At 33.0% G+C, this 21,853-nt stretch overlaps 1 protein-coding gene across 1 annotated transcript; it reads right to left on the reverse strand.

Moving 5' to 3' along the window:
* Nucleotides 1–511: 511 nt before the first annotated feature.
* Nucleotides 512–21,631, reverse strand: Dhc1 (dynein axonemal heavy chain 1). The gene is made up of 34 exons (XM_072887796.1): nt 21,443–21,631; nt 20,779–21,012; nt 20,555–20,709; nt 20,190–20,413; nt 19,711–19,988; nt 19,306–19,479; nt 18,957–19,186; nt 18,511–18,710; nt 17,891–18,114; nt 17,603–17,778; nt 17,304–17,486; nt 16,803–17,201; nt 16,304–16,554; nt 15,806–16,051; nt 15,446–15,609; nt 15,124–15,384; nt 14,814–15,042; nt 13,791–14,464; nt 12,725–13,530; nt 12,151–12,358; nt 11,478–11,864; nt 11,195–11,367; nt 10,755–11,121; nt 10,181–10,375; nt 9,952–10,090; nt 9,589–9,865; nt 8,944–9,385; nt 7,204–8,561; nt 3,535–7,112; nt 3,127–3,353; nt 2,418–2,729; nt 1,877–2,328; nt 1,388–1,682; nt 512–898 (listed from the first exon to the last, which is right to left on the reverse strand). Exons 1-34 carry the CDS (start codon nt 21,530–21,532, stop codon nt 512–514), a joined length of 13,995 nt encoding a protein of 4,664 aa, XP_072743897.1. The 5' UTR covers nt 21,533–21,631.
* Between the last annotated feature and the right edge of the window lie 222 nt (nt 21,632–21,853).

Raw genomic sequence — 21,853 nt, forward strand, 5'->3', positions numbered from 1 at the left:
TAAAATTTTATTATTCAGAGAATTTGGTTTTTTTTTATATTAATTGTAGCTTAAGATAAGTGTATGATATAAAGTTAATTATTAATTATTATTTACTGAGAGAGAAAAAGAATTTTTTATTTTGCAATTTGTATATGCAGTTGTAAAAGAAGGAGATTTATATTGTTTATAAATGTAATTGTAATAGAAACCATCTATGAAAACTGCAATACACTTATCTTGTCAATCTTTATTTTATTTTTTTTGAATAATATATTTTTGTATGTTTTGTTTTAGAAGAAATTATTTAAAAAACAATTATGAGAGCTTTGTACTCTGCATATAAAATAAATATTTGAAACAACGATATAAATATCCAATTACATTAACACATTTTTAATATCTAATCTAAGACGAAATAATACAAAACCAAATTTTAATATACTGTATTGTTATAAAGATATAATTTTTAAATTTATATTATTTATTTACATATACCTTTATATAATTATACTATACAATATCTATTTCTTTATTTAATATCACATAACAGAGCTACACCACGAAGTGTCCAATGTCGGGGATTATAATCTGTCTCAAAATCGATAGAACCCACATATTTTGCATCTGTTCTTTGAGGCTTCCTATATATAGGACATTCGTACAATTTCGGATCTTTACCAGCGGTGGTATTTATTGCAAAAATATAAATAACCGGCATTTGCTCATATAAAACTTTTGGTCTACTTTCAACGAGTTTACCAGCTTTTCGATCGAGCGATGCGCCTTCTAAAAACAAACCGTGGACGTAAACTCCTTCTTGTGGCTGACTTTTAATGTCTTCCTTATTATAGCGCGTAATCACATTTTGCAAAACTACAGAGTCTAAAGCCCAACCCTTGTGCGCTCTTGTTACTTCCTATAAAATTTATTTAAATTTAGTTGAAAAATTATAAAGTATAACTTAAAACATACAGCTCTAATTATAATAATAGTAAGTTACTAGTCACAAATCTTTTATGATTTAGTGTATTATGATAAATGTTGTAATCAGCAGTGAACTTTATAGCATCCAAATAATGGTTTTAAATTTTATTAAAAGATTTATAAAAAATATATGTTGTGAAAGTAATGGTTACGAAATTTTTATGATTATTATAACTTATTCATTCATTATTTCTGTATGATTTTACACTTATTGTTTCTTGCAAACTTATAGAATTATCTAAATATTAAAAATATATTTCTTTATTATTAGATACATATATATTTCATATATATCTAATATAGATATAACTTATACGCTATATAATTACAATAGGTATATATTTGGTGGATATGTTTTTATTAGTATGTGTATAATGTATACGAATTGATATAATATTTCTTTATCGATTTGTATTCTCACCTGCCTCATCGCTGTTAAGAATCCCTGTGGATTAAAAAATCCAGTCATCCAAAACACTCGCGGACGGCCGTGATTGCACCATAATCTGAACTGATGATCTCTTTCTAAAAGTTCTGTATACCAGAAACCTAAAGTTGCAGATTCCCAAGATATTTTCAACCATTTGTCTGGAATGCGCGCATCGTACATCGAGTCCAATGATGTTCGTAAGCCTTGGCTCATTACGATAGTACCGTCAATAGCTAATTTTAAATCCGTTAAAGTGCTTCGTACTTCTTTGATGACTCTCGAAATTCTGAAAAAGTTGTGTTAATTAAAAAATGGAAGAGAAGATTTTTATTCTATTAAAATTCTTTTTTTATTCCAATTATATTTAAATGGGTTATGCTTTCTTTGTATTAAACATATATAAAAAAAAAGCAAGTGATTAAAAAAATGATATTATTTAAAGATATACATATAAAATAGAAAAAGAGAATAAATACTTACCGGTCTACTTCTTGCCTTAAAAATATATTCATAGGCATTAATGGTCCCATTCTTTGAAGCGCTTCCTTTACTTCGAAGGAATTGTATTGCTTCGGTAATTTAGATAGCATGTCATCGGCTAATTTGTACACGACGTTTTCTCTAGTCTCACCTCCTTGTGCACCACCCTCTTTTGGTTGTACGCTAAGAATTGTATCGAGTATACCCTTTGCTGTATTAATCTGATAGGTAATGTCAGCATTTGAATGTAATCCGAAAACTTCCGGTGTGTCGGTGGCGGGTAAACTGTCGATGTAATCGAGATATCCTTGAAGATTTCTCGTTTGGGGGACTCTGTATCCTCGATAAAATTCAAACCCTGGTCGTAATAAAACGTCGCAAAACCAGACATGCGTAAAAGTAGTCAATAAACGTTTGTCAAAATCGTCCGTGACTCTACCGCCGTAATTGACCTATACGTAAGAATGAAAAATACAATGTCGCTTAAAGCTTGTTTATTTAATATACTAAAATAAATAAAAAAATCAAGATTATATGAAACCTCTCCAAGCATGTAGCAGACTGTCGGCCAGGAAACGCCCTTTTTAGGGTCCATATCGTCTAAATGATTTTGTATGAATTGAATCGATGCTGCAAAATCTGCTTGATTAAATTCGTAAGGTACATTCCAACCGAGTGGTCCAAACTTTCTTCTCTCCTGTACTACAGTGTGTAAAAATGCAACAGCGTACAATAAGAGTGGCCATTGCGATTGAGTACTGTAATCCAACGTGTCTTGTGTCACTGCTTGATAAGTTCTTCTCAAACTAGCTCTTATGCCTTGAGGTGGTTCATTAGTAAATTTGATTGCCATCTAAAACGCATGTTAGTCTATAGTTCTTCGAATTTATTTTAGTAAATTTTTTTTTCTCTTTTTTAATAAAAAATTGTTAAGACAGAGTGTCTACTTAAAGAAAAATATGGGAAATCTGGAATTTTCAGAGATTTATTTTATATCCGGAAAAATCAGAAAATTCTCATGGAATTTTATTGGGATTTAAAGAATATTTTAAAAAATTCTTATTGATAATTTTGTTCTTATATTATAAGCAGTCAGAAATCGGTCAATAATTAAATTATTTTAAAAACTAAAAAAATTTCTAAAATATTCTTTTTATCTGAAATTTTGAATAAAAGTATCTAGAAAATCAGAGAATTATTAGGGAATTTTTTTACAAGATTTGAGTAGACATCCTATAAAAAAATACAACCTGCAGTAAACCGATGGGAAATTGAGAATGTACTTCAGTTGTCATCCAGAGTCTGAATATATCGTTAACAGTTTCTGTTTCAACAAGAGCATCCATTACCTCTGTACAGAAGGGTAATGATAAATGAATATTTTGTAAAAGAACCCAGCCGCCGGTGCTCATAGCTTCATTAATCATTTTTCGAGCATGAAATTCTTGACCTTGTCCCATTGATACAGAATTTAATGCTAAAGAATTTAATATTAAAAATAAGTAAGTAATAATAAAAATAATAACGCTAAAATTAATGATATCGTTATACTAAACACGTTTATACATATTTTTACATTGTATTAAAAAAGATTTTAACTTTTTTTAACTTCTAAGAAAAACTATTAATTAAATTGACTATTAATTAATTAGACTTACGAATTGCTTTTTGTTTAGCTAATGCTGCAATTTGAGGACTCGGATCAGATCCTATAGATAATAAGCATATAAGTGGCGTTCTGGTTTCAGATTCTAACCACGTTGATTCTAAGTCCAATATCTTAGCCTCTCCGTATTCTTTACCCAACGATTCAATAATATAGTTTCTCGCTTGAGATAAAGTTCGGTCGGGGCTCCATGATCTGATGAGAAGTAATTTTCGAAATACATCAAGACTTTTTTGATAGCCGCAAGGCAATTCTTCCTCCTCCGGCTTCTCTTTTTCGTACCATATTTTCCACTCTTTTTCACAGAACTCAATTTTAGTTAAAATATCTGAAAATACTTCTAGTCTGCTTATTTCAACTAAATTTAACCATGTTATATCAAGTATCCATTTAAATGGTTTCGGCGTTACTGCGTTAAGATCTAAGGATGCTCCGCCTTTTATAAAAGCGTTAAATTCTGCATGAGAAATAATGCCTCTATGACAATCAATCTTCATGGCTAGCATCAGTGTAAATAAAGATTTATGCCTTTCGTAAAGACTTCTCAGAGTAAATGCCCAAACTTCATACGTAAGATGACGGAGAATTATATTTATACGTTCGGAAGTAATTGGACTTTTTGTAGATTTTGTGATTGAATTATCAAAGATTGTCAAGAATTGTCTCAAAGAATTTTGGTACATTACATTAACATTACTCATTTCAACTATCAAGAAATACAGGATGGATCCTCTCGACGCAACTGCACGAAATTCTTCGCGTGCCAACGTGATTTTTTTCTCAGTAAGAGCAGACACTTGCAGTTTTTCATTCACCGACTCGGCCGTAGTCTTGGTTTCTCGAAGAACAGTTATCAGCTCTTCATCGTCCACCAGGGAACCTTCCAAAGATGTAAGTCTGTGTAATAGCGTGCCTTCAAGTTCTTTCATCGAACGTTGATTAGTCATCACTGATTCAAATAGAGCGACTCTTTCTGCTTCCAAATCAGCTTTTTCCATAAGTATCACTCGACCTAACAATTGATCTTCTAAGCCTAACATTGTCACGGTAAAATCAATGATTGACGTCTTCGCGGATATTTCTGGACTGTACGCTGGATTTGGTAATTTAGTAGTAATGTATAACATGAATCCTGGCATTACGTCGCATTCTTTATCTCCAACAATGACCTTTTCAATGGATCCTGATTTAATAAAGTTTTTTTCGAGTACATTATCAAGTACTGGATCGAGTTCCTCTGCAACGTCCTCAATTAACAATGGTCGACCCAACGAAAGACTGTCTTCGAGATGAGTACGGAAGTACTTATGATTCAGCGAAGTAATCTGCAATTCGTTTGTGCTTTCCTTATTTTTTATCCACATTTTTCCTTGATTTTGAGGATCGACAAGAAGCGGGTAAGACGAAGATTTGGTAACGATAAGCGCATTCTGCACAGATAATTCGTCGTTCGGCAATCCTTGAAGAGTCCATTCCGATGTTGTTGCGGTATCGACAAGCATATTTGTTATATTCAAATTTTGAGTAAAAGGTATAGATTTAGTGGTTAATATATTCATCCACGCAGTTACTAAACTTGCTCGATACTGCTGATTGTAAGGCCCGCAGTAGGATAAAAATCCAGTTGCTAGAAGAACATCTCCGACTAATCGGCCTAGTTGAATCTTAAATTCTTTGCTTTGTTCCGTCCAACGAATCTTCTCGCCGCCCAATCCATTTATTAAAGCAGTCGCAGCTGTCATTTTTCTCAGGCACACATTTGCAGCTTCTGTCAATCTTTGCTTCTCCGCTACCGCGGTATCATATTGCTGTTTAACTGCTTGTAAAGCCATTTCTCTTTCGGATAATTCTCGTTCAGCATTCGCCAGATCCTCCATAGCGAGTTTCAATCGTGCTTCTTGCAATGCTAAATTAGCTTTTAACGGGAGAACTTCCTTGTTGACAGAATGGAAGAATGCCATAGCTTTGGTCCACGATAATAAACCAGCAACGTCACCGCATACACGTCTAGCTGTTTCCATATTATAATCTTCCATCTTGAAGTAAGGTTGCAATAGCTCGACCATTTCGTTATTGATTATGTCTTTTGGATAATTTTGCAATTGTAACAGAAACGTCGTACTGGCCATAAGTTTCAACGATTCTGCCCACGATGGTTTAGGACATGGTGCGGCGGTGTCGGGCACAACGGAACCAATTTTACGTTGAAATAAAATTAGTACACAATCCATGATTCTCATTATAAGATGAGGTGGCCTGCCTAGCTTTCTTACTGTCGCTATATGAGCAGGTTTAATAGTATTTAGAGCAGCTTCCGCTTCTTCTAACGCTGGTTTCGCAGCTTCTAACTTTTGTTCGGCCAACGCTTTTTCATCAGCTATGCAGGCTACTAATTGCTCCGCTTTTTCCTTCACTTTTTGTACTTGATTCTTAAAAGCTTCAGCTTGCATGGCTCTCTCTGTTACTTCTAGAAGTACCCTCTCAGCTTTTTCGGAAGCCTGGACCAATTCCTGTTCCATTACAGCTAAATCTCTCTTCAGGATCTCAACAGATATTGACGCTTCTTCAAGTTTTGCTAAGCCTGTGTCCATTCTTTTAGCTCCTTCGCCAAGCTCATGTTGCTTGGACCGATAGATATTTTTATATCCACCAATAAAATTCAAATAAGATTTCGGAGTTACGTGAGTAGCGCGCCGAAATCTTTGAAAATATTCGACCGAAGTTACCGAAACAATATCTTGTATGGATCCTAAAGCGTTTACTAGTGCAGTCTTCACATTGTCAGTGCAAGCAATTTCAAAATCATGAAGAAAATGCTTGGCAACCAAAATCAGAGCATCCTTCGGCCAAGGTTGAAACCAATCTATAGTACAGCCTGAGATAAGAGCCGGAAAACGCTGTGCGCGGTTCCGGAATTTTTCACCCACAGGAGAGAAGCAGAAAACAACGTGCAAATTTTGGCAAGTTCTTTGCAGAAAGAAATCCATCACCAATTCATTATTGAGAGTTCTTTTAGGATTTTCTCGTCTCAAGATAGGTGTTAATTCGGAAATGATTTCCGATTGCTCGTCGCGTGTGAATAAATTGCTGATAACTCCGGAGCTCAGGATATTATTCAAATATTCAAGGAAGCCTTCCTCCTTGATGTCGAGATCGGTAAAGATAAACGTTGTACCTTTGCCTTGAGCACCGCAAGTGCGATACAGAAATCTGAGATCTTCTAAAAAGTTGGCTACATTATAAGATCTAGTCAAGGTAATTTGGAACGTCTTGTATCCGGCAATAAAAGAAGACAGCCTTGTAAGACTTTGTTTGCCAGAACCGCCGACGCCTACTAACATTACATTGCCTTTCGGATGCCTGATGACTCTAGATATTTTTACTAAATGCAGCATGGCGTCGGGGAAAAATACTAGATCCATCCCAGCCCCTCTCTGCATTTCATTGAACTGTGCCAGAAACATGTCTAATCTGTCTCGTAGCACTTGCGCGTCATAAACAGGCTCGTATACCTTGGGAAGTTCTACATCTGCGTCCTCACCTTCTTCACCAGTCGGTTCTGGAGCATCTCTGTAATCAAATAAATATTGTTAATATTTTTAATGTCACGATAAATCGATATATTTCATAGATTATTAAAATATTATTAAAATATTATTACCTCATAAAATCGACAAATGCAGGATCTTGATCCAACATGTTTATATATTTTTTTCCTAAAATCTCGTCCACGACGCGAATTAATTCTTCGTCGAACCAATCTTTATCGCCTTGTATCGTAAATCTATCGCTAAACACTCGTGTACATTCGTGCTTCCAAAGCAGCATCAGCACGCTTTCCTTGTCAATGACCGTTGACAATGTACCGACCATACCCTGCCAGATTCTCGAGAGATCTCGGAGACTAAAGACATAATGAAACTTTGCTGGTGTTGGCAACAGCTTCATCCGTGTTTTTTCCCAAAGTATTCTAGTTAAGGGAATCATTTTTTTAACGAGCTGACGGACCTCTGCCGAAAATCCTCTTTTAACATTGTAATGTCCTTCGCCTAGAACGCTAAAAATTCGATCGATTGCCACATTGTCGGGTAATGTACAATTAAAAATGCAAAACTGTCTTTTGAGCCTCGAAGGAATATCGTTTCTTCCACCGCCGGGCTGGCACATGGCTGCTAAGAAAATTACATCTACGATAGCGGTGAAATCGCCCGGTTTTTCCAGAGAATAAAATCCTTTCATATCCATAGTTTGTCGAACGATTTCATTAGTTATTTGATCGCCCCATTCATTAATTTGCGGTAAATTCACATCATCGACAAAAATCAACATCTTTTTGCCGCCTGGTGGTCCAAATGTATTTCCCATACGCTTTTCCACATAGCTTTCGATGGTTTTCTGGAACTGATACGGACTGGTCGCTGAACTAAAATTGAAAGAACGACTCAAGGTCGTATCTGGATTTGCTTTCTTCATGTACGACTTCATCATAACAGTTTTAGCAGATCCCTGCTCGCCTATTAGCAATACAGCTTTATCCTGACGACCAATCAAGTCTACGAGGTATTGAATTCTTGCATTATCCGGTATAGGCACCAAAACATTACTGTAATCAGGCGTTGCATATTCCGGATAGACATAATTGGTCACCATACTTGTCCACGTGTCCCACACGCCTTTATCAGTAACGAAAAAGTCGAATACTGTGGCATCCAGATATCTATCGGAAGTCGGAAGATCCAAGGTGTCAAAGTTTTCTCGAAGATATCTGTCATACTTTTGTCTATCGGCAGTTTCCAGCAATGCTCCTATGCCCCATACTAATGTGAACACATAAAGACGTTTTAGATATTCCGCTGTTACAGGTTGAGGTTTATCTTTCTCTAAATCTTCATCTTCCTCTTCTTCTAATGTTGTTTCGGCAGGTATTAAACCTTCCAGCAAGCAAAGCATTTGTCTTATTATATTACATTGCAAGACATTGATGGCGAGTGTTAGTGTTTGAGTACTCCATGAATAAACCTAGAATAAAAATTTACTTATTTTTATATTATACAATTGTCTTATAAAATGTTATATATTTTTATGCTAACATAATTATGCAGCATCTACACTTTATTATGATTAATATATGTATATGTTATTATTTCAAATAAGTATAACTTAAATATTTACAATTATAATAAAATATTTATATATGTATAAATTAATAGGTAATCTCTTTATCTATGATATTTCTTAAGTTAAGGAACAGAAATAAGTTATATAATATATAAGTATTTTAAATAATTGTATATACATATATATATATATATATATATATATATATAATCATAAATTATAAATGATTATATAGTATATACAAAAATTACGTTAAATCAAGATAATATTATTCACGATCTACCTGTGCGAAAGAATCTGTAAACATTTGCTCGAGAACTTCTTGTTCCAATGGTGATCGTGTTTTCACCCAAGCAGTAACAACTGGATTCCAATCTAAACCTGAAGAGCTCATGTATACCATGCCATTTCGCGAAACAGTCGCAGGACTTGCATTGTCAATATTGTGCGGCTCGAAAATAATTTTACATGTTGGCGCCATTGACAATCTATCGCCGTTAGCCAAAGTTAAAGTTTTATTATCATCCAAAACGGAATTTAAATTCTCTATCCAAATGCTATCAACGGGACCATCGAGCACTAGCCATACGTGCTCGCCCTTTTTTAATTTCAACGTTTTCCGCCATAAAGCTGAGAAAATTCCGTCTGTCCAATCGTTGGTGGCCACATCCAAACGACCGAACATTTGAGCGGCTGTTATACTTTTAGGATTCATTCTCATTTCTCTGTCAAATTAAATAACCTTGTAAATTTGACAATTACTTTATAAAGCATTATTTTAATAAACAGTTATTTTATGAATTATTATCGCACTTTAAATAAAAATTGCCTGACGAAAAGAGTGATTCTAAGATATTTAAATAATAAGATATTTTAAATAATCTGAAAATTTTATATATACTTATATACAGTATGCATATTATTTTACCTATGATAATCGCCACATTGTGTCAATGCTTTCATTAACGTATGTATACAAGCAGTCTTGCCGGCGCCGGTTGGACCTAATGTCATGATACCGTGTCTTACTCTCTGCGTCTCATAAAGTTGTATTAATTTCAACACCCATGGCAAGTGATAAATTAATCCAGCTTGCTCTGCTTGTTCATTAATAGCTGCTTCCAATTCAGGGTACGATGTTTTCTCCAGCATTTGATTTGGAAACAAATCAGCTACGAGCGATATGAAAAGTGGTTCGTCTTCGTCTGTAAGAAAATGTGTTATATATTTTAATATATTTGTAGATATAATAAGATTTTATAGCATTATCTTTATTAATTAAAGTAATGACCTATGAGTTTCGAAAGATTCATGTCTCTTAGAACACGCATAACGATTGTACTTTCCGAGTCCTTGGAATTTACTCTTTTGGCTGCTCCTAAGGTTCTTAATACAGACAATATATTTCGCAAACCAAAGTCGTAATGAACCTATTACAATCAGTACATTGAAAAATATAATGAGACAAATTTTAATCACCTTTCTTTTAATCATGTAAGTTATCATATCAGTAATGTTACCTGCTTGGTCAATTGCTCCTCGCATAATTTATAAAGAGTATAAAATTTACGAGCAAGGGTGATGTTCTCCAGAAATCCACAACTGGCTAATTTTACACGTATAATAATTTGACGATCAGGCACCATCATAGATACTGTGCGAAATTGTATCTTTAAGTTTTCAGGCAGTTCTTTACGTCCCGCATACCCAGGATTCTACAATTTACAATATAAAATATAGCTTACATTTTTCGTTACGTTGCTAATTATTTTACTAACATAAAGTAACTTGTGTTTTTATAATGTATGTTTTGTAATTTTCGTATTATAAGTAATAAAATTAAATAATTTTAGAGATTTGTATTTTTTAATAAAAATGTAAATAATACATATTTGCATAGATTTATCTATTACATCACTCATAAAGGCTTTCCTTGTTTTTCGTTAAAGTTGTACATAAAAGTCATTGATCGTATAATTTTCTTTTAAGATTTTGACAAAATTGTTTAGAAAAAAAATATATCTTTATAAGTAAATATTTTTTAATTTATTATTTCAAGTTTAGTTATTCTGTTTTATTAAATAATAGTGTTACCATAGTAATGAAAATTCCAAATTCTGGGCACATATCGATTTGATCTCCATCCGTAAAAATAAACTGCTTCTTTTTTTCTTTTTTTGCGGCAAGCACTACAGCGACTTGTTGTGCGGCGACGGATAAAACTGGCAGTTCAATCCTATTGAATTCATCGAAACAGCCCCACGAACCACTTTGCGCTAATCCTTTGTAGATACGACCTAATCCTCGATAATCCATTTGATCTGAGCAATTGAAGACCACGACATACTTTGCTAAGGTCTTTCCCATGTCTTTTACGGTCTCAGTTTTCCCGGTTCCTGCCGGACCACATGGAGCTCCTCCCATTGACATTGAAAGAGCTTGCGCTAATGTTATGTAACATCTGCAATGCAAAAAGCATTATTAAAATAATTGTATAATATATATCATAAAATACAATTTATAATTGCATTTACCTGTCGGTTAATGGCGTAATAACCAATCGATCGGTGCATCCTAAGTATTCATTTTGATATGTAAAATTAACATCTGTGATCAATATTGAAGTCTTGTCTAGATCTTCCTTAAAATAAAATCTGCACTGTTTCAACCATTCGAAGTCATTCACGGATCGTACATTTAAACGACACTGAATAAATAAAACATGCGATTATTAATTTTCTGTTCCATTAAGATTTAATAATTTTTCAAGTTTTCATCTATTAATGCATATAAAAAATAGAGTTTAATAAAACATACCAATATATCGAAGATGTCACGTTGATGTACATGTATTGTAATTAATGTTTCAAACTTAATTCGTTCTATTTTAGTAAGATCTCTGGTAGTTTGATCGATCAAAGTATTTAAAAGATCAAGGAACTTATTATTTGTTTCCATCATAATTTTTTTATCCGCGCGAGCTTGAGCCAAAGCTAATTCGCCATCTCGTGTCCAAATCATTTGAATCCCTAACAAACCAATCTGAGCGGCCATTTTATCGAGGAAGTTTAATAGATTAAAATTTGCATCGTTGATCATACTGTAACACTGACGGATAATAGAATGCAAAGAAAGTTGCGATGTTTGTAATAATTGCATCAACCATGTTTCCACAGAACCTTCTGCTCTTACTGCTTTCTCAAGCTGTATAAAATATTACAAACAAATTTAGTATTTTATTTTTAAAATATATTATTTATTTTAAATTATTATATAAATTAAAGAAATTAAAAATAAATTGTATAAAAGATGGAAAAATTTTTGGACAGAATATATAATAAGTGTCGCTGTTTGCTTGAAATTGTTTAGGCTACATCATACAATTTAAAAATTTGTATATAATAAACACATATAAAACAAAAGATAATAATAGTATATTATATAAGTTTAGTTTTAGTATATGTTATTTGATTAAATATGTCATACCTACCACTATGTTTTCACCTTCTGATGAAACTATGGCTGTCATTTTATTATACTCGATATCATGAAACTTTACATAGCGTGTATTATCGAAAATGGAGAGTAAGTGATTTTGTATAGTATGAGAATCGGACGCTTGACCAAGTATCTCCAAGAGGGCAGGATCAGAAACAAAGAAAAATCTTGGAAACATCATGCGCTTCTTCTCCAAATAGCTAAAACAATGCATTTTTATTAAAAAAAATTCCTTGTACAAAAAATTAATTAGACATTTTTCTTTCTAGTAGTATTATATAAGTAAATGTATATAAGTAATGATATATAAATTTAAAAAAATATTTCAGGGTTTTACTTTCGATTTACGTATAACAAATATACAATACCAATTAGATTTTAAATTATACTAAAATTTATTATATGTCCCATTTGAAATGCTGTATTTTTATTTAATTTTTTATATACACCTTGTATTTAACTGGCCTACTATATTTAAAGTTAAAACAAAAAATTCTTCTTTTTAAGCTTAATTACTAAGAAAAAAAGAAGATTGCGTGTATTATTGAAAATTACGACACACTTACCCACTCAGAGATTTTTGACAAAGCTCCAATTGCTCCTGCAAATGTGGTAGAAGCTGTTTCAGCAAATCATCCCCCACACAGCAAGGTACAACCCCTGGTGTTTCGTGGGCGCGTTGCATAATCTTCTGCCAGCTTTTATCAATTTTGCTGAATCTTTTCGCTTCTTTTGGTAATTGTTTCGCGATATCGCCGCCCACGAATACTGCTTCAAGATAGACCCACATATTCTGCACGAGCAACCATCTTTCAAGGATTTCGTTTGTATTAGATAAATCGGTGAACCACTGTTGTATCTGCTTTCTAAAGGGCGCGTTATAGCGATTTGACATGAGCGAACCAAGGACCATTAAACTGTCTTCCAGTTGACCAATGGTTTCTGCTGTTGTATCTCCTCTCAGTAACAATTCTCCCCTGTTGTTAAATGTCATGAAGGTCAATTCGTGCGATGACCATTCGTTCACCACCGTCCTTAATTTGGCTTCGATATCCTTCTCCTTCATAGCCGATATACAAATGTCCTCGATATCTTCTTTATGCTTTAGCAGCGGCGCTTCAAGAATATTTTTAAGACAAAAACCTTCACTCTCAAGATCAAACGAATATCCCGTGACTTCTACGATTCTTTGCCAGTGACGTGGTTTCATAGCTTTGTTCGCCATCAGCTCAAGGAGAGGACACATATCGTTGAAATCGTCAATCGTCTTCTTGAGGGCAAAGAACGCCGGCCATTCCTTTAAGCCCTTTGGCAATTTGCGACAGCGGTTTTGAAACTCCATCAGCTCATTGTTTATCTCTTCGATATTAACCTAAATCATTTATAATTATAACGTTGTTTATTATATAATATACTGTTTACTATATAACATATTGCATATAATTTTATAATAAATATTAAGAGAATTGATTGATTGTACATTGATTGATTAATATGTTATTATTAATAAGTCTGAAATTAAAAATAATAAATTATAATGTTTTATATGTTAAAAGAAAAATTTCCGCATTTATGTTATTAATATATCATAATATATATCTTGTATTTTTTGAACAAGTGTGGATTTTTTACCTCGCCCCATGGAATATCGTAATAGCTGCTGACTCTGTCGATGACGTCGTTGTATAGTTTGTACAACTTCTGTAGTAAATTCAGCTCCTTTCTGATTTGCGAAAGCTCTGGATAATCGGTGGTGGGCAAGCCAAAAAGCTCTTCGCCACTCTGGTAAGTCTGCAGCTTTCGCCACATACCATCGAATTTATTCTGGAACAGTATCTGCCGATCGGAAGCGTCTCGAGGGCTTAGACCTGGTTGCATCGGTCCAGATGATCTGTACTCCTCGCAGTACATTTCGTTATCCGCGCGGAATTTATCGAGATTGTTCCGCAGATCATTTTCGAATTGCGGTTGCAATGTCAATAGCAACACGTGACTTTCTTGCGCTCGCGCCAAGAGCTTCTGCCACGTGTCTCGCAAGTTATCGACCTGCTCCAGGCATTCCTGATCCACGGGCACTTCGTATCTAGTGACTATGTTGAAAGCTTCTTCGATGGGATCGATCTTAAGTTCCATATCGACCTCCTGTTCGCGAATCTTCTTCAAAGTGTCCATAATAAGACGTACGTCATCTAGATCACGAATCTGGTGATCCAATTTGCGGTCCATTTCGTTTATCAGCGCATAAACGTACTCCATTTCACGACGATACTTTTTCTTCATTGCTTGACCGATTTTATGTGTGCAACCTATGGAGATTGTCAAATCGAATAGTTTGTTAGTGATGTATTAACGTAAAGTTGAAAAAAGATAGTTATTTGTACTTTTTTCTTGTTTTTATAATTATTTTCAATTTCACTCATGAATAAATATCTTACTATTTTCATGTGCGTTCTTTACTTATTATGTTATTTTTTAATCACTTGCCGAAGAATTAAAATAGCTATGTATATATTTAAACATGTTACTTATATACAAATAATTCTATTTAAAACTACAAAAAAATTAATAATTAAAATAATTGGAATAATTAAATTTATTATCATAATATTTAAATAATGTGTCGATATAAAATATCAATGCATTAATATTATTTACCTTTAATTTCAGTGTAAAGACCATATTTAAGTTTTTCTGTCGATACAGCTATAGATGTGCCAAATATAATCATATCCGGCTCGGTAGCTAAACGATCCTCGAGTTCACTGTGTTTGCGGAGAGTAGTTTCAAATTCTGTCAACGAAATTTGCAGCAATTCTCGCATACTGCGCTCATTCTTCCAGAGAAATTTATAGGGCTTCCAACGATCGAGAAATTCTTTTAAATCCTGCATAAGTTTAATATGACAACTGATTTTTTTCGATAAGTAAATGTGTTAGCGAGAATCTCACACTACTACGTAACTTACTTGTCGCAACTCCAGGATGCAAGTACTCAACATGCCGAGTAATTTAATAATTTCTTTATTGTCCATAACCATCGTATAGAAATTTCTCTCCTGAACCGGAAATACCGGCTTCTCCTCCGAAAGAATTTTATAAAGTCTTCGTCTTCTGGTTTTCGAATCTTCCGGTTCTTCCTGCTTTTGCTTCGCAACGTTACTTTGCGCCCGTAATACGACTTCGGCCAGATTTCGTTTGGATGAATAGGGCAGATTTTTCCACAAGTTCTAATAACAAAGCTAGATAACGATATGTTGATTTAAAAATTATAATTGATCTTTTAATTACCTTGCTACCTCTGGAATTCCATTGCGCCACTCCTGTCGCGACGCCTGTGATAGTTTTTCCAACTAATGTCAATGCTTCTTGAACGTCATCCAGGCTTGGCTTAACTGTTACTGCCGGAATCATTAATGTCGCGTGCAATAAAAACACCGGGTTCGGAGCAGCTTCTATAAATATAATCAATGGCCTGCGATATTTTATACAATTTCTGTGTAGATTTACATAATTTAATTTAATTTAAATATTAAGTATAAAAAAGTTATTAATTTAACTCATTAAAATATTGCCAAAATTGGTAAATCTGAATAATTTTATCTAAATTAAAAACATTGTTATAAAAACAAAAATTATTTAAAACATTACCAGAATCGAGTTCCCGAACGAATCGTTTTCTGATTGCATCTAAAGATACTCTGGTGACTTTTATTAATACGTCCACGATCTTCCTAGAATAATATCGCCTCATCTCGGATACCGCGTTCCGAACCATTTCTTGCATGCCTTTGGGTAAAGTACCGGGTGTCATCAGTAATTGATGAGGATCGTCGAAGCAATTCCATACCACGGACCAATCTTGCTGGACAGTTTGTTCTGTCGCTCCCTCTCCCTCTTTTCCTTTATTTTTCAATAAAATAAAAATTATTTCCATATTTTTATTACGCTTTGAAAGTAAATATAGATTTCTTTGTTACTTTTATAACAATTCTTGTTATAATTATCAAATGTATTAAAATTATATATTTATTTTAAATATTATATTAATATTATATAATATTATATTGACAAATATTTTTTACAATGTTTAAGAAATACAATTTTTAATCAAAATTTTTATCAAAATTTAATGGATTAATGGATTACTTTCATTCGTAAGAAAATCAAATTGATTGGAACTGGCGGTGCTTTTGAAGCTATCCGTGGCCTTTCTAACGAGCTGTAATACTTCTTCCACCGCTTCCTCGATCATCGTACTTTTACGATGCAAATCTATCGCTGCCATCCTACATATCTCTTTATTTTTCTCTATAAATTCCTCTATCATCCATGGTTGATCGGAATCGGGTAAAGCGTGCAAGGTTACTTTTTGCATACTTTCCAACACTTGTAAAATCCTAAATTATACACAAATTATACACACATTATATTATTACATTAATTTATATAATTTTCTAAGTTCTTTTTTTAAGTATTATTTCTCTTTCTTTCTCAAATTGTATCAGAATAATTATTATCTATTTTTTTTATTTATAATAGTTATTATTTTGAAATTGATATAAGATTTTTTTTAAATTAATACTCTAATTGTGCAATAGTTTGCTTCTAAAGAGAAGAAAGAACTATTTATTTTGTTCACACATACCTATTATCGTATACATCATGAACTCTTGTGATAAGAATATCGAAGGTTTTGATCTGCTCCTTTGTATTCTGACAAAAATCCTTCCAATCTGGCTTAGTCCATGTCAAAGTTGTTAAGCCAGGTTCTAATAAAGATGCAACGCAAACTAAATGCGGTAACAATAATGGGCGAACTTCCAATTTTACGCGCTTGGCGGTACAAACAAACTCCTCGATCATAAGTTGAAGAGAGTCCGTGATCAGTGTAAAATAATCTTTTTTCGTTAATATTGTTAGTGCAACGATTGGAATCTCCAAATTTATTTTCGCTAAGCAATCGGCCTCACGAAATAAAAGAACGACTCGGTTTTCCAAGTTGACTTTTACTTTTGCCGATTTCTCATCAACTACCAAAAGCGGTCTATAAAATTGTTTTTTTTTTTTTTTTATAATATTAATCACATTCTATATGAAAATATTTGTAATATATATATAAACATTTTTTTATTATTTAAAATCTGACCTTTTCAAGCAATCCTCGATGACCCAGGAATTTTGATGCGTCCAAATCTCAGCAATGTCGACCTGATACTGTTTTAGAATAGCCACAGCGTGATTATATCTTTTCATTAAGTCGACAGTTAATGGTAACGTCTTTAGAACAGGATGATTTGATACGGATGCCGTCAACTCATCCAGATGTACTCTAATGAAATTTCAATATTACTCAGTAAATTGTTTTTAAGGTTTTACATCTCACGAAACATTTAATGTTGTTTGATACTGTAAATATTTGTAAAAATAATTAATTATTTTGCTTACTTCAAGGAATGTGCCCAAGTCAATCGTCCAGCTATAGGTGGCATGTGTCTTGGCAACGGCGGATCATCTCTTTGTCGCTTGAACAGTTTTAACATTCGATCTATCTCTTTATCGCAATATCTCACGACAATATTATACTTCTCTTCCAATTTCGTTAGCGGTATTTTTGCGCTAACCTTATAAAAACATCAAAAGAAGCACCGTAATGAGAAAACTGGTGATTTCAAAATATTGTGCAATACACCTCTTACAAATTTATTTAAAAAAGTTGGATATATATTTATTAACCTTTTCAAATCGTGTTAGAAACCGTATACCTTGCGGCGTTTCCCATACATCGGCATAATTATTTTCAATAATTTCACCGATATTCTCTTTTAATGCGTTCGTCTTGGTCATAAAGTCATCATAGTCGATATCAAAATCACTATTCCTTGGATCTAAATAATCATAAGATTTGCTGGTCGCGATCTTTTTAGCTTCTTCAAAGGTTTTCATGGCCTCGTCTAACGCTAAAATTTAACATGAAATTTAAAATTAATTTCACATATTTAAGATATGCATATTCTTAATTAATATATAATCAAAATATGTTTTTTAGAATAATAACATTCTTGCATCGATTAAGCAAGATTATAAACAATAAAATTAATCTTAATAATTTTTAAATTTTTAACACACAAACAAACATCTATATTTAAAAAAATAAACAGTGGATATAAGTTGATGCAATATAATGATAATATGATTTAAAGAAAACTAATTATATAATTAAAAATTTAGTAAAATTAGTTATTATAATTTTAAAATTAATGCTGTCATTATAATACATTAACTTATATACTTTGTTATATTTAATAAATTTTCCTGTAAAACAAAAATTAGACATCTCGAAGCTATTTCTATACCTTCTCCGAGAAGTAATCCTTCCATTCGTCTTTCAAAAAGAGTTTGGTAATCCTGTATGAGATCAAACATGGTGAGAATCTTACGAATTCTAGCACAGAAAGCATCAAATCGACCGAAAACATGGGTTTCTGAGAAAGAGAATTCTTGTTCTGTAACTGCTGGCGAACATCGAACCAATCTGTATGTTTCTCTATATGCTCTTAAATCAAAATTAATTATTATATATTTATTTCTTTTTTTAATTAAAAACATAAATTTTAGATTTAATTGATATTATCAGAAATTGTATCATGTATTTTCACAGACTTAAAATTTTTGAAAAAAGTTTACAAGAGAGAGATAACATTCTACGTTACTGTGGTAATAAAAAAAACAAAGTTTATTAATTAATTAACAATAAGATTAGTGATTCGGAAGATTAATGTTTAATGCAAAATTTCAGTACTTGTTTAGACGCAGACAATGTTTTAGTCTTGAGCGAGCGGCTACTCGATCTTGGCTCCAAATTGTTTCCCGACCTCTTTTCGTGACATAATCTCGACAGGCGGCGATCATCTGATTCGTGATTTTAATCATTAAGGAACTCGTCCTTTCTGAAGTGTTGTAATATCTCGAGACACTGTATATCAATCGAACAGTTTGCAGTAGTGATACGAGGGAATCTCGCATTTTTGCCTACGAAAATGGAATCCTTTTATTACATTAAGAAATATGTAGATTTGTAAACATTATTTTGCGTATCATATATGCAAGAAAAAGAAAAATATATTTTTATAAAGAAAAAATTATCTTACAGGTTCATCGAGATAAAGGCAATGACAGCACTTCTCTAGTGCCTGGATAAACTTTGCATTATCTTTCGCTTCATTGTAACAATAAGTCACTTCAGCTTCCGTGTCGACCCAGTCTTTAATTAGTTTTGAACGCGCGACTTGCAGACAGAGAAGTGACATAGTGACTTCGTGATCCTACAATTTTTTCCTATTTTTAAAATTTCCTATTTGATAAAGAGAGAAAGAGAAAGAGCAACTTTATACACATATACAAAAAAATTCAAGACACAATCCATTATCTTAGATTAATCTATGAACGCAAATAAAATAATTAATAATAATAAAAAAGTGTATACTAAAAATTAAATATAATTTATTACATAAAGTTAAATTAAAATTATATAAAAAACCAATGTAGAGTGAAACCTGTAAATGATTGACTAGCTGACTAAACTGTGCGCCTCGCCGTTTCCAATATTCGAGTTCTTGCTGCGGTCCGGAATTATCGTTTTCTCTTTTAACTTGCTTACTTTCTGCCATAAAGTCCTTTAACTTCTTTATCCAGTACTTAACTTTTTCTTCAACTTGTTCCACGGAGTTTTCTTTTGCAACAAAAACTTTCGCTTGTTCAAAGTTATGCACTTCCATCATCATCTGTTCGCCGTCACTGAATATGCTTCCCTCAAATGCTACCTTCTCGCAAACTTTATAAATATATTACGTGTATTTAAATAAATAGTTATAATCATAATTTTAACAAGATATATATATATATATCTTTATAACACATTTATTATATAATTATCTATTTTTATTATAAGTCTTATAATTAGTGCAATATTTAAAAATGTTATTTTGATATAAGAATATAAAATTTATAACTTTATTTTAATTTGCAAAAATACCTATAAGAGCACTGCAAAAGGATCTCAAGCCTGGCAGCAGGAGACTCTTAATCATCGAACAATCATCTTCACCTTCTGGACCAGGATGCGCTAACGCATCCATGAATACTTGGTCCACAACACGTTGGACAGAGGTTAATAAGCCCACTTTCGTAATATCTATCACACCCGTGTAGAGATCTTTTTGAAATCCTTCTTCTGGTAATTGTTTAGATGTGCTAATTCTATATAAATAATTTAAAAAGAAAAAGATTAGTAATAACTAATATATTTCTGTCTATTATAAATATTGCAATTATGACCACTATATCAAGCATTATTAATAATATAATATATTAATTTGTGTGAAATTGTAATGTTGTTACCTAAACATAAAAATACAAATGCCTGTACAAGGCACTTGCCAGCCATCAGTTAAAAAGAGCTTTTTCTTTGGTGGTTCCTTTGGTTCCTTTTGTTCCTTCACTTTTGATACTGTTGCATTTGGGGCTCCTCTAGAAGTTATAGTCTTTGGCTGCACCTTTAATAAGATTTTCGCTATTATCTCTTTCATTTGTCTAAAAAATATCGTCTAAAAATATTCTTGTACCGTATCAGTCGGCGGGTCTGGCTCTTCAACTTCCTGATAGTACCACATGAGAGTAGATCTCATATGTGGTACGAATAGTTGATTGATCTCATCCAGCATGTCGCCCTCGAACACATTATCCATGACTTCATGACGGGACAGTTGCGTTGCGTCCATCAAGAGCTGAAAGGCAAATTCCAAACGGGGGTCCATCTCCCCCCGTCTGGCTTTCCTCTCGCATTCTTCTCGCCGTTTCTGTAGGCGCAACATAATTTTATTAGATAAAATTGTAATATAATTGTAATGTAACATAAGTCAGCGAGGTGTGATTAATAATATTCAATTACGTAATTTCTAAATTTGCCGAACTGTTATATAATTTTTAAATTTATATATTAAATTTATCCTTATTACTTTTAATTATTAATTTTACGTTTACATTTGAATTCATATTTTTAGTTAATAGCATAAGTATATGATAAGTTAAATATGACTGAAGAACACGATTAAAACTTGATATTAATTTATAATATCAATATCTAATATACATATTTTACAATATTTTTGCAGTTATCCATATAAATTATAAATCCGTATTAAATCTATAGTATATTTTTCTTCTCTCATTTTCAATATATTATTGCACAAAACACATATTAAGACAGCTCCATGTTGAAGGATTGACCTGCAGCACATCTTCAGGACCTTCTTCGTCGCTATCGTCTTCGGAATTGCCAGATCTCTGTTTAATAATTTGTGGTCCTTGTACAAACATAATTTAAGTGGGCTAAGCGGCAAGCGACTTGCTGACACGTTGAAAGCTCACTAACAAAAGCAGAGAAGTGCAAACCGCACCGCAAGCTACCCTCGAACTCAGCGAATTTCTGCGAGCACATAAGGTGGTGTGAGGGGTTGGCTCACAGTGCCACGATTTCGTGTCTGGTACCGCCCTCCGACGCATTTCGTGTCGTGTGGAGATTTCCACGCGATTCGACTGTTACTAGTCAATATCATTACATTGTAAGCATTTTCTTTGGGAGCCGCCGAATGTTAGTCGTACACCGAATGTTAGATCGTTGGGCAGAAACAAAAGTAA

Source organism: Anoplolepis gracilipes, chromosome 3 (assembly GCF_047496725.1).
Source record: "Anoplolepis gracilipes chromosome 3, ASM4749672v1, whole genome shotgun sequence".
NCBI classification, from domain to species: domain Eukaryota; kingdom Metazoa; phylum Arthropoda; class Insecta; order Hymenoptera; family Formicidae; genus Anoplolepis; species Anoplolepis gracilipes.